The following is a 13,538-nucleotide window of genomic DNA, read 5'->3' as shown; positions in this document are numbered from 1 at the left end:
TTAGGTGTGCCGGGAATTTCTAGAAATTGTTCACACTGACCTCAGCCAACATAAACACACCCACTTGTTGGTCCATGTCATGGTTACTTTTTGAAGTGACTAACTCACAACTACAACACACAATACAGAAAAATGTTGCACAATTTTTACTGTATGCATGTTTTTCTTTGCATGATATTAAAGCAAACAAACAATCAAATTTTGAAGTAAGTATTTTATTGTTTATCACTAGTTTTAAATCGTCATGGAAGCATTTTGCATTAAATAAAAAAGGGGGTCTTCTGTTTTATAACTGGAATGCAATATGCTTCCATTACAAAAAAATGTTAAATATTACACACACATTGTTTTATATATATATATATATATATATATATATATATATATATATGTATATCTTGAAAAACAGAGTTCCAGCCACAAAGTGAACCACAGCCACAACAGCTTCCAGTGGATCACCCACAGACTTTGCTATTTTTGCCCAAAAGTTTTTATTGGTGTTGACTCACAAGCAAACAAAAAAGTTACTTGTTGTCAATATTTCAAACTTCCCCAATTTTCGCTCTGTAGTGCATGTAGAATAGATGAAGTAAGTTGATGCTTTTAAACAAGGATTGAAGATTGAAATCATTTTAGAGATAAGAAGTGTCTTTTGTTAAAATAACATACATTTCTGTAATGTTTCAAAACCTGACACAAGATGACACTTTCAATTATTTAATTATGATAAATAAAGGGAATAACTGTTATGCCTTGAAACACAAATTAGGTTTCCAGTGAGATGTTTAGCTTGTAGAAATTTAACTTTGCTGGAAAACGTTTGATGTTACAAAGAAAAAACTATCACAACATTTACATACCTTAATATTTAATTGGGTTGTATCAAAAAAGAAGAAAAAGATATTTAGTTGGTATTTTAGTTTATTATTATTATTCATAAATATCATTTTTTGTATCTAAAATTTGTCACATGTTTTATTGAAAATCCCAACATAATAAAAAAGCCATAAAGCTCTTGAATTGTTTATTGGTTTATCTTGATTAAAGCCTTGATAAAAAAATGTATTTTTTGGTTTGGTATGATATTATCATAGTTTTAGTTGGTGTTGTTCTGCTTAGACTTTGTGCTAGCTTTTTATTTAAAAGATGCTGTACTGCCTCGTGTTTTGAATTGTTATATTAAAGTTAAATGCTGTCGATTAAAAAAATACGCAATGATGTTGGTTATGTTTAAGAGCCGCTGGGTAGTTGTCATCCATGTCTGGTTGGTTTGGAGGGATGACCTGTAGATGGCGGTATTACAAGAATTGCACGTCGATCAAACCCCTTTATACACCACAAAAGAAGAAGAAAAGTATTTGGTCACCCGGAACCTCACCAGCGAAGGACAGTTTGTAGTCGGATTGCATTTTTCGTGCGCCTCTGTAATTTCTTTGTGCTGGCGGGTTTTGTCAACATGTTTTCAAAACATGGACGATGGGAAACTCTCGAGGCTCTAAGAAACTCTTCGAAGGGAAACATTTCATTTGACCCGCACTGGTTAGATAGGGGCGAGGTGAGTTTACCGACGAATAAAGTACCTGAGCAGGTAATGATTCAGATTAGATTCTGCTTTGGTTCAAGCTTAAAACCAGAACTACGCCTTAATCGCTTATAGTAGTAATCGTAAAGCTTAATTATTGCTTTTATTCGTCTAAAATGAATCCTTATGAGACAGCTGCCGCCATAATGTTGGGACTTCCTTGAAATGCTGCTTTGAAATGATGTTTTTGTGGATGAAATACACCATTACCCCAAATATTTAAATCGCCGTGATCTATATTAAACATAGTTTACGGCGTTTTTGTCCAGGTCCACCTGTGTATGAAATCAGACTTTCTTTAAACATATCAGTTCTTCTCAAAATGTTTCTATATTCACTTCAAATGTGGACTTATCCTGGTTCCCACAATGCAATGTAAATAAATCTAAAATTGTGACAGTCTCTTCCTGCAAGGACGTGAATTCCGAAGTCCTTCTATGAAGCTTTTGTTTAACAAGTCCGGTCGTGATGTTTCCTCGCTGCCTAGTTTCTTCTCAGTCCTGACCTGATTAAAAAAACCTCCTTCAAAGACTCAGAGCCCAAACTCTCCTGAACCTGCTGCCAGACTTTCAGAAGAACTGTTCCATTATTGCTGCGAACGGGCAACACAATGCCATATATTCTTTAATAAACAAAATGGCACAGAAGATAAATGTTATTCCTTCTCGTATAAGGAATTATGTTTTTTTTCTTTCCAGTGTTCAAGCTCTAATAAGTTCTAATCAAGAAGGTTGATGTGCCGTTCCTCTTCAAATCACTCACACACTGACTGGGTGAAGGATGAATCTGTATTCCAGACTTGAAGTTTCCACTTTGCAAATCTGAGGAACTTTCTACGGGTTGTGTTTTAAAACTTAAAGGAAATGAGTGTTTTTTGTTTCTGAGAATGTAGTGAGTGCAGTATCTTAAAAAAGTCTCCACACAAGCTTTTAGATTAAAATGAACTTCTTTGAGTTTTCTTCATTCTATGATGATCTTGATTTAGTTTTCCTTCCCTTAACTAACCCTTCCTCCAGAATTTCCTTATTCCCTGGTGTTGTGACCTTACACTGTTTGTGTTCAGAACAAGGAATCCTTCTGTTTCTGCAGGACATTTTGGCAGGCTGTAAAGGGACGCTGAGCTTGTCCCCACAGTCTGGCACCATTTTGGAGCGCCTCAGTTCATTCTCCCCCCAGAAGTCATTCCTGGTTTCCAAAGACTGCTGCTCAAATCTTTCAGAAACTCCAACCTCATTATCCTCATTGACAGTTGATCACAATGTCAAGAACTCCAGATGTTCAGTTGCTCCTTTTGAGCAAATCCTGCAAAACCCTGTAAGACATCTTCAATACAAACATTTCATCATGAACTTCAATAATGATGTGACATTCAGATTTGTTTTCACATGGCTGCAGACTTGTGGTGTTGAAGTGAAGCATGAAAGTCCTGGTCCAGATTTCAGCCAAGATTCTGGTCCTGTGTCATCACCTGCTATCTCATTGCTGTCTCCCAAAGCAATGGAGATGGCAGGTCAGATTCTCAGGTTTCAGGAGGAGCAGCGGGAAAGGGCTAAGGTAAGAAGTTCTGTGTTTTGAATTGGGGTGACTGTATGACTTGTGATAAATGGACAAATAGCAAAGAGAAAATACTAATACATTTCCATTTCACTTTGACAGTTTTATTTAAATAATTTTTAGTTTTCTGCATGTTTTGCATAGTCCCTGTGTTTAAAGAACGTCGTCTGTCCTGACACCTAAGTATCTCCAAAAAATCAACATTAGGGGTTAGGGCTGTAACGAGTATCCGGGTGCTCGGGTATTCGCGATCTGCTCCCAGAATTTCGAGTACGGATATTTGCAACGTCCAAGATCGCTGATTCGCGATCTTTATAATATGTGGTAAATTGTAGCAAAAGATGATCAAAATATCAATTGGGGATGATGTATTTTTGCTCTGAAATGCAGATTAATGTTGGATTTTAAGTTTATGAACTAAAATAAAGCCGAAAGAGGCGCGGTACTTCCACCGGAAGTAAACACATCTTCGTGACGGTGAAGCTTCCGGTTTTCAAAGTAAAACTAGCGAGAGCTTTTTTCTGTTCAAAAACTGAGACTGAAGTTCCGCTCACAGACATAACTTCTGAAACAATGAATTAGCTTTAACATCGGAGCTTTAGCTCCAGTGTTTACATTACTTATGATAACTCTTCAACATTTGACGTAATTTACGAAACTCCATCTTATTCTGAAGAATCAGCCTCACGCTGCTGAAAGGCGGATGTAATTAACATGAATCAGCTGATTCAGCAGCGAATAAAAAGACGTTTCATAGGAGCTCTGCAGCAATATGTGATGCTTGGAACGTAAAATATTGAAGAACTTTGAAGCTAAAAAACTGTGTAGAACATATACAGGTTTGTTGTTAAATGAGCCAAATGATCCAAAACAGCAGTGATTTTTTTCCTTTTTATATTGTTTTACTGCTGAACCAGAAGATTGAAAAACAAAAAAACTTTAAAATGACAAAAAAAAATGTCTTTTTATCTAAATCATTTTTTTTTTTAAATCAGTTTAGTTGATTCTGATCTCCTGTTCTAAATAAAGGTATAAATGATGAATAAATACAAATAATTTAAATTTTCATCCATCCAGTAAATAGACATACACATGGCAATAAACATTATAATAAAAAGTAAGAATCGTGGTTCAACTCGTGAATCGTTGCTCTTGATTCGTGAATCGAATCGGATCGCCACCCAAGTGATGATCCACAGCCCTATTAGGGGTGTAACAGATCACAAAACTCACGATTCAGATCATGTAAGGCAGGGGTCTCAAACTCATTTCAGCCGGGGCCACTGGAGGGAGAGTCTGGGTGAGGCCGGGCCGCATCAGGATTTCCACAAGAAAAAGCGCTGATAAAACATTCCAATGTTCTCAAATATCGTTGTTTTTAACACAAAATAATGAATAAAATAAATAAATATATTAAATAATGAATTAAAAAGCAGGCAAATCAGTATGGAAGTTTTTTAGTTCCATCAGACTCTGACTTTTTTTATGTTGAATTTCTGACCCATGAAAATTGTAAGTCTCGAAATTAAAAACACAGATTTTTTTTTAAGATAGAAAATAATTTTGGGAGCCTAACATTTTGCTGTTTAAAAAGCAAGGGTTAAAAAATAATTCACAATCAAAATTCACAGGTTAAAAAATTCAGGATAAAAATTCAGAGGTCAGAAAAAATCAGAGGTAAAGAAAATTCAGAATAAAAATCACAATAAAAATTCAGAATTAAAATTCTGAGGTTTAAAAAATTCAGGATAAAAATTCAGGGGTTAAAAAAATTCAGAAAAAAATCAGAATAAAAATTCAGAGGTTAAGAAAATTCAGAATAAAAAATCACAATGAAAATTCAGAGGTTAAAAAAATTCAGGATAAAAATTCAGGGGTTAAAAAAAATTCAGAGTCCGATGGAACTAAAAAACTTCCATACATCAGTAATAAATTAAAATAATAATAAATGACCATACAGCAGATGCATATTACTGAAGAAACCACACATTGACTGACTAGATCAAACTATGTTTATTCAGTTTCAAATGTCTGCATTAACAGATCCTCCTTCAGAGTGAGAGAGAAGCCCCGAGCTCCTCATACACGCGGTGCGGCGACAGAAACCCACTTTTTGACAAGCCGCGAGCAGCAAATTAATTGCGCGGGGCACGCGAATTTGTCACGCGAATCGCATTTGGTGCTTCAGGGCTCCTCCTCCGCCCAGCTGATTGGATTAATGAATGAGTAAGCGAGGTACTGGACAGCCCGCCGATGTCCCGCCTCCAGAGTCATATACCTCACTGTGATTGGTTCATTCAGCTCTGCACACAACAACTGTCATTAATATCAGCCTTGCGGGCTGCACTAACAGTAATCTTTCATATTAAGACGCGGGCCGCAAATTATCATCCTGCGGGCCGCAGATGGCAAGCGGGCCGCGAGTTTGAGACCCCTGATTTATATATATATATAAGGGTAGTTCATGTCCGTTTCTGAAATAGTTTATATTGAAATGCGCGTAGCAGAATATCGGACTTCTACTCGCGTTTACATGGACTGGAATGCGCGCCGACACAGCCGGCGTGTGAACCTTGAAATTCATAGACACGCGCACGCAGGCGCAAGCCAAACTCGGGATCACATGTTTGACAGGCGGGAGCAGCGGATCGCCGCGCGGTGAAAGAGGGCGGGCTACAGGTTTGCGGCTCGGAGCTTGAGGAGCTCTGATTTAATAGGAACAACCAGCACGTCAAAAAAACGTATTCCTCGACATCATATGTATATTCATTCTAAGAGAGACATCCACAGACAGAGTTGGTAGCTCCTCCTACACGCGGCGCGGCGACAGAAACATATTTTTTGACAAGCCGCGAGCAGCAAATTCCCACGCAAATCGCGTTTGGTGCTACATGGCTCCTCCTCCGCCCAGCTGATTGGAGAAAGGAATGACTAATAGACAGAGGCACTGGACAGCCTACCAATGTCCCGCCTCCAGAGCCATATACCTCAGCGTGATTGGTTCATTCAGCTCTGCACACAACAACTGTCATTCATATCAACCTTGCGGGCCGCACTAACAGTAATCTCTCATATGAAGACGGGGGCCACAAATCATCATCCCGCGGGCAGCAGATGGCCCGCGGGCCACGAGTTTGAGACCCCTGATTTAAATGAACTGGACAAAGCAAGTTTTATCATCACCCATAGGAAATGCATTACCTCCAGCCCTTGCGAAATCAAGCTAGAGCCTTCTCTTTCACTTCCTGATTGTCCAGCCATATTGCAAAGGATTGCCACCCTTCAACAGCGATTTGTCCTAGTTGGTCTGTCATGTTTTTACAGGAAGTACTATCAACCAATCATGAGTGAGCTTGTTCTGGCTTGTTCAAAGTCCACACCCCTCCCACTGAAAGCGAGCTTTGGATAATCTGTCAAACATTTAAGGTGGGGCCAGCAGGTACCACATGCACTGACTGAGGCATCTGATTGGTCATTTTATTACTTGAATAACTAGCAATGAAGAAAAAATATCTTTAAATATTTTGCTTCCTGCTGTGCTCCTTCTTCTGCTTTTAATTTTTGCTGATTATTTTCCTTTTATCTTTTTTTAATCACACCAGCAATAACTTTTGAATACTTTTAATCCATCGGGTTGGATTTATTTTTCTTTTTTACTTTAAACAAAAAGATTTTTTCTTGCATTCCTCTTAAAACATTTTATCTTGAGCACTACGTGTACTTGGCCTTCACACAGCTGAAGCCTGATATACGGAGCAGCAGCTAACACAAGGCTAACTAGCAACAAGATGCCTTCCCTTTCCACAAAGGATTACCAAGACCTTCTGGAGAAGATCACAGTGCTGGAAACAAAGGTTCGCCACATAGAAGTCAACGTGGAGGTAAATGGACTCTATGGAAACAACACAACTTTGCCACTACCTCATCTCAGCAGAGAAGAGAAAGCTAACACGCAGCTAAATGGCACAGATTCAACGGAGAGAAAGACAACATCTGTGGATAATAACGAACAATCGAAAGATAATCCTCCCTGGAACCATCTTGGAGCAAAGCCAAAGAATAAGTCCAACAGCTGGAGAATTGGAGGACATGGGAGGACCGAGGCCTCTGAGGCTGACTGGCCTTCTCTTCCTATGAGACAGAGGACCTCTTCCACTCCCGTACACCGGAGGACAGGAAAGAAGCCAAGCATGAACGGAGCAGTGACCCTGCAAAACAGATTTGCTCCACTGTCAGATGACCCCGGATTACCCAACGACCATCCACTGGAAAGCAGCACGAGGAGGACCTGTAACCCATCAGAAGGTAAACGGCCAGAAAGAAAGCTGAAGGCTCGGCTTGAGACTCTGATTGTCTGAGCCAGCTTTAAACCGATCAATCAGGGGCCACCTTTAAACGGCCAATGAGGAGCCGGTTTTAAACTGGCCTATCAGGAGCCGGCTTTAAACCGGTCAATCAGGAGCCGGCTTTAAACCGGTCAATCAGGAGCCAGCTTTAAACCGGCCAATCAGGAGCCAGCTTTAATCCGGCCAATCAGGAGCCAGCTTTAATCCGACCAATCAGGAGCCATCTTTAATCCGACCAATCAGGGCTAAGGTTTAAACCGGCCAATCAGGAGCCAGCTTTAATCCGACCAATCAGGGCTAAGGTTTAAACCGGCCAATCAGGAGCCAGCTTTAAACCGGCCAATCAGGAGCCAGCTTTAAACCGACCAATCGGGGCTAAGCTTTACACCAGCCAATCAGGACCCGGCTTTAAACCGGCCAATCAGGAGCTGGCTATAAACCGGCCAATCAGGAGCCGGCTTTAAACCGGCCAATCAGGGCTAAGCTTTAAACCGGCCAATTAGGAGCCAGCTTAAAACTGGCCAATCAGAGGCCACCTTTAAATCGGCCAATCAGGAGCCAGCTTTAAACTGGCCAATCAGGGCTAAACTTTAAACTGATCAATCAGGGCTAAGCTTTAAACCAGTTATTCCTAACCATGGGGCCGCCGCCCAATCTTGGTCTGCGAACGCCCCCTAGTGGCCCCCGAAAAAAATTCTGTCCTGAACATGTGGGCCGCGAGAGCTGCGGGACCTGATTGCATTTTCCTCCCACTTGGTGGAAGTTATATTTATTTATTAAAATTTTTATAAGGTCTTTTTAATGCTGCAGTTGGACGTCATACTTTCGTACTGATCAATTGAAATTAATCTTTCAATTTAATAAAAGGGGGGGGAGATGAAATTTGATCTGACGGCTGCAAGGCAGAGCAGAGCGCCCGCGGTGGAGAGGTAGTGCGAATGAAGCTGTCTGCTATTATAAATCCCAGATGGAGGAAACCAGGGGTGAACGTAAACTGGAACGCTCCGGTTTGACCATTCAGGTACGGCTTGAAGAGAAATAAAGAGAGATGACGACAGAAAGATAAAATAATAAATAATTAATAATAATAATAATGATAATAATGAAAGAAGATGCTTCCAGAAAGGAGCCACAACGAAAATTTGCGGGGTTAGGGACCGGGGACTTCCGCCAATTGGAGATCCATACCCATCCAAATCACTTCTGATCATGCTTTGTAAACATTTATTAAATAACTTTGGAGTATTGCTTAACATAAAGAGTTTTATTTTTTAATTCAGAACAATAGACTGCGTACTCTTCATGAGGACTGTCAGTCTGTCTCTCTGCGCCTTTAAGGCAGTCACTAAATCAGCCTATTATCATCTCAAAAATATCTCAAGGATTAAAGATCTGATGTCTAAGCAGGACCTGGAGAAACTAGTGCATGCTTTCATCTTTAGTCGACTTGATTACTGTAACAGTGTTTTTACAGGACTACCAAAAAAATTCCATCAGGAAACTGCAGCTTATTCAGAACTCTGCTGCTCGGGTTCTCACAAGGACCAAGAAAGTAGACCACATCAGTCCAGTTCTGAGGTCTTTACACTGGTTACCTGTCTGTCAGAGGATAGACTTTAAAGTTCTGTTACTGGTTTATAAAGCTTTGAATGGTTTAGCACCAAAATACATGACTGACCTCCTGACCCAGTATGTACCAGCCAGACCTCTCCGGTCATCTGGATCTGGTCTTTTATCAGTTCCTAGAGTCAGAACTAAACATGGAGAAGCTGCATTCAGCTTCTGTGCTCCACAGATCTGGAATATACTTCCAGAAAACCTTAGATCTGCTGAAACACTCAGTGTATTTAAATCCAGGTTAAAGACTCACCTGTTCTCAGTTGCATTTGATTAATATGTATTCAAAAGTTTACGTCCGCACTGTTTATCTATGCTTGTTTCAAATTAAAATCTTTTTACTTTCTTTTAATCTTATTTTATTTATCACATTTTTACTATTTCTTGTTTCTCTTAATGTTTCATGTAAAGCACTTTGAATTGTCTCTGTACATGAAATGTGCTATACAAATAAACTTACCTTGCCTTTAAAAAAATAGGATTGGAAGGAATGTTTTAAGAAGAATGCATCAGATCAAGAATGATTATGCTGACAAATGAAATGACTATGTAATAACGGTCTTTCTCAATTGAAGTCTTTGATTTTACATTGATTACACAGTCTATGGAACTTACTGATAAAGATTCATGATGTAAATGTTAGTCCACCGCTGCATTGCCTTGCTGTAGACTTTAGCTAAAGCGGTTAGCCATTAGCATGGAGGAACCGGGGGGCGGCAAGGACCAAAACAAAAGGGAAAAAAACGACTTGATCCAGTCCTGTCTCTTCTTCCCATATTTGGAAAGTCCTAGTTCGGCAGAGTTAACTCCAGCCAATATGGCTGACAGTTTAGACTTCGAGTAGAAGTCAATGGATGACGTAAGAGATGATATGTCCATTTATATACATAAATGGTCCATATTTCTGTATGAGAAGCTCTTCTCAGTGATGAAGACTAACAAAACTGCACACAGGAGATGTCTCACTAAAGAGCTCCTGCTGTCCAACCAAAGAGTCTTCACAACACAGAACCTCACACCAAACTAACAATTGTTGCTAAAAAACTATTCCAAGCGACCAGCTCTAATTAAAATTACTCAAGAGCAACAAAAACTGAATGATTTTATTTGTTATTGCTGAAAAGCACAAATCTTATATATGCTTTAAGGTTTTGTTTCTTCTGTTATGCAGAATATTCGTATTTTGAATTTTTATAATTTTAAATTACATTTTTGTGGAGAGCAACATCTTTGAGGATATTTAAAATGTAAGTTTATTTTAAAATATGTAATGACATAGGACTAAAGACATTTGAATGTCTTAAATGTTTACTTTATTTCTAACTGTTGTAATTTTGGCAGGATATATTTTTGTGAAGAGAAAAATGCTATTCTGAACTTCATCTGGCTGAAAACTTTATGGCTGGATTCCTACAATATTGCTTGCCATTTTTGTTATACTGCTCATGTTAGCTTGGGGTTGTGAGTTGCTGTAAGCTAGCATGAGAGTGTAAACAAAGGGATGATGGGAAATCAGTGGAGGCTTAATTCCATGCCAACTGTCCCACCCACAACTCTGAGGCAAATTTTAGATGAATTTTTGCTGCTCTGGAGACATTTTTTAATTTAATTAATTTTTTTCTAAAAGATAGCGGCTGGGTGGCTCAGTGGGCTAGGTGAAGGACTGGCACTCAGGAGCCCTGGGTTCGATCCCAGGGTTGTCCACTGATCCCCACCCAGATTGGGTCCTTAGACAAGACCCTTGACGCTGCTGCCTAACTGGGTCCCTGTGCCCCTCAAGTACAGGGTTGTGTCAGGAAGGGCATCCGGCGTAAAAACTCTGCCAAATCACTGATGCGAAGCAGTGGGTGCTGTTACGCTGTGATGACCCCGAAAGGGATAAGCCGAAAGTGAACTACTACCTTTTCTAAAAGATCCCTAATCATAATTAAAAGACCTCTGAGAGTGGTTTTACCATATATGATTGGAGTGGGACATTAAAAGTTTTAAATATTTGTTTTAGTTAATTAAATATTTGCCCTGTTCTGCCTGCAACCTAAATTGTGTTTTGGATTTTCACCTCCAGTTTGACAACCCTGATTTAGCCAGTTTGGTTGACATCATGAAAAAATGTTTGCAAGATTTTTTCTGCTCTCAGATGCTTTTAATCTGTCGCCTCAGATCTCACTCAGAAAACGGCAGGAGGTGCAGGAAAGGCTGGTGGAGGAGGTGTCCAATATAGAATCTGAGCATCTGAAGCGCTTCGAGGAGCTAACGGAGCTAAAGCAGAGACAAGAGTTCCAGAGTATGAGGGACATGATGGACAGAGAGTATGAGGAAATTAAATTATTAGATTGAGCTATAAGCGGGACACTGAATACTTTAATCCAAATAAATTTTCTTCTCTGCAGAACTAAAGAGAGCATGGGCCGTCAAGAAAAGCTGAAGGAAGAACAGCGCCACAGAATCAAGGTATAGACATCAAAGGAGAAAGGCAACTCCTCTTCCTATGTTTATATGAGATGGCTGAAAGCAACTTCGTATAGACCAGGGGTCTCAAACTCAATTTATCTGGGGGCCGCTGGAGGCGGAGTCTGGGTGAGGCCGGGCTGCATCAGGATTTCCACAAGAAAAGTGCTGATAAAACATTCCAACGTTTTTAAATATCATTATTTTTAACACAAAATAATGAATTAAATAAATTAAAAATGAATAAAAAAACCAAATCAATCAGTAACAAAATAATAACAATGACCAAACAGCAGATACAGACGACTGAAGAAACCACATTTTGACTGACTGACAGGAGCAGTGTTTCTCAAATGGTGGGGCGCAACTCCCGGGGGGCAATGCAAATAAAAACATGTTTACATTAGTTATGGATATTGTGCATAATCCTACATAGCAGTTGATAATAAATTTAATTTAGCAAAAACAACCTAAAAATCCATTTGGTAGCAGAAAGCCACTGTTTACAGTGAACCAAACAACTGAATCTCTGAGAAAAGACATAATTCATCACTACTTCATTTTCATTTCATTTATTGATTTATAAAGCACCTTCCACCACCAGTCAAGAAGGCCCAAGGTGCTGTACACAAGGAAAACAAAAACAGAGCACTGTGCAATAGTAAAGCATAAAAAAGAATAGAAGACATAAAACCAAGTAAAACAATTTTAAAACAATGATAAAACCAATAAAACAATTTGAAAACGGAGATAAAACCAACATAAAATAGAATAAAAAAGCTAGGCTGATGCTAGAAGGCTGTAATGGAGGAACAATTGTTTTTTTAAAACACTCCAAAAGCGTGATCTCTCTAATAGCTTGTGTCAACTGATTCCATAGTTTAGGAGCCAACACAACAAAAGCACGGTCACCCCGGAACTTACGTTTGGTTCTGGGAACCAGTAGCGTGCACTGGTCTGCGGAGCGTAAGGACTTAGTGGGGAGTATTTTAAAACCAGACTGGAGAGGTAAGGAGGTGCCGTCCCTGCCAGTGACTTAAAAGTAAAAACAAGAATTTTGATAAAAATCAAGTACTGGACTGGGAGCCAGTTCAAAGAAGCCAAGATCGGGGTTATGTGGTCAAACCTTTTTCCCCCACAAATAAATCTTGCTGCTGCATTTTGTACCAGCTGCAGCCGGCTACTGAAGCCTTAGGTAGCCCAGCATATAGAGAGCTGCAATATTATAGTCTGGACAGCACAAAGGCATGAGTGACCATTTCAAGGTTCTATTTTGAAATAAAAGACTTGATCCTAGCTGGTCGCCGCATCTGAAAAAAGCATGATCTGGTCACCGCATTTATTTGGAGGTCGAGTTTCAGAGCAGCATCAAGTTTAACACCCAAGCTTGTGACCACAGTCTGCTCAAAAGGGGCAAGAGAGAGGAGATCAATGTTATGATCCTTTCCACCACTAAGGGAAAACACAATCACCTCAGTTTTGTTTTCATTTAGGCCAAGAAAGGTTTCCAACATCCACAGCTTGACTTCAGCAAGGCAGTCGATTTTTGCTTTAACGGTGCGGTCTGGTCCCTTGCATATAGGGACATAATAGGACACTAATGTGGAGGGAAACAAGGAAAGACTTGTTTTTACTTTGTCTGAAAACCATTGACTGTAAAAATAATGGACTTATCGAGCTCTGAGGTCCCCCATTAGAAATGCATTACCTCCACTCCTCGTGAAAGTTGGCCACCACCTTCACCGTCGCTTCCTGAAACGGATACCGCCATATTGCAAACTTCTGCAACCCAACCTCAGCGATTGGTCTAAGTCTCTGTTAGTCATAGCTGAGTCATGGATCTATTGGAAGTACTGTTGCCAATCAGAGTGAGTTTATTGTGAGTTCCCTCCTCTTTCCACGCCTCTACCACGAGACCACGGGATGTAAACAGCTTCTACTTTAATAACACTGGCGAATTGTACAAGTCTTTGTTGAAGCCTTTGAGGGAG

General features: G+C 39.7%; 1 protein-coding gene across 1 annotated transcript; it reads left to right on the top strand.

Moving 5' to 3' along the window:
- Nucleotides 1–1,327: 1,327 nt before the first annotated feature.
- Nucleotides 1,328–11,550, top strand: LOC118600102 (nucleoporin GLE1-like; the record flags this gene model as incomplete). The annotated part of the gene is given in 5 exon segments (XM_036216830.1): nucleotides 1,328–1,555; nucleotides 2,672–2,896; nucleotides 2,978–3,136; nucleotides 11,260–11,408; nucleotides 11,490–11,550. Coding segments are annotated over 5 exon segments (693 nt in total), but the record flags the coding sequence as incomplete, so codon positions are not given.
- Nucleotides 11,551–13,538: the final 1,988 nt, after the last annotated feature.

Source organism: Oryzias melastigma, linkage group LG18 (assembly GCF_002922805.2).
Source record: "Oryzias melastigma strain HK-1 linkage group LG18, ASM292280v2, whole genome shotgun sequence".
Classification (NCBI taxonomy): Eukaryota; Metazoa; Chordata; class Actinopteri; order Beloniformes; family Adrianichthyidae; genus Oryzias; species Oryzias melastigma.
Note: the sequence above shows the minus strand (reverse complement) of the source record. Positions and strands in the feature narration are given on the sequence as shown.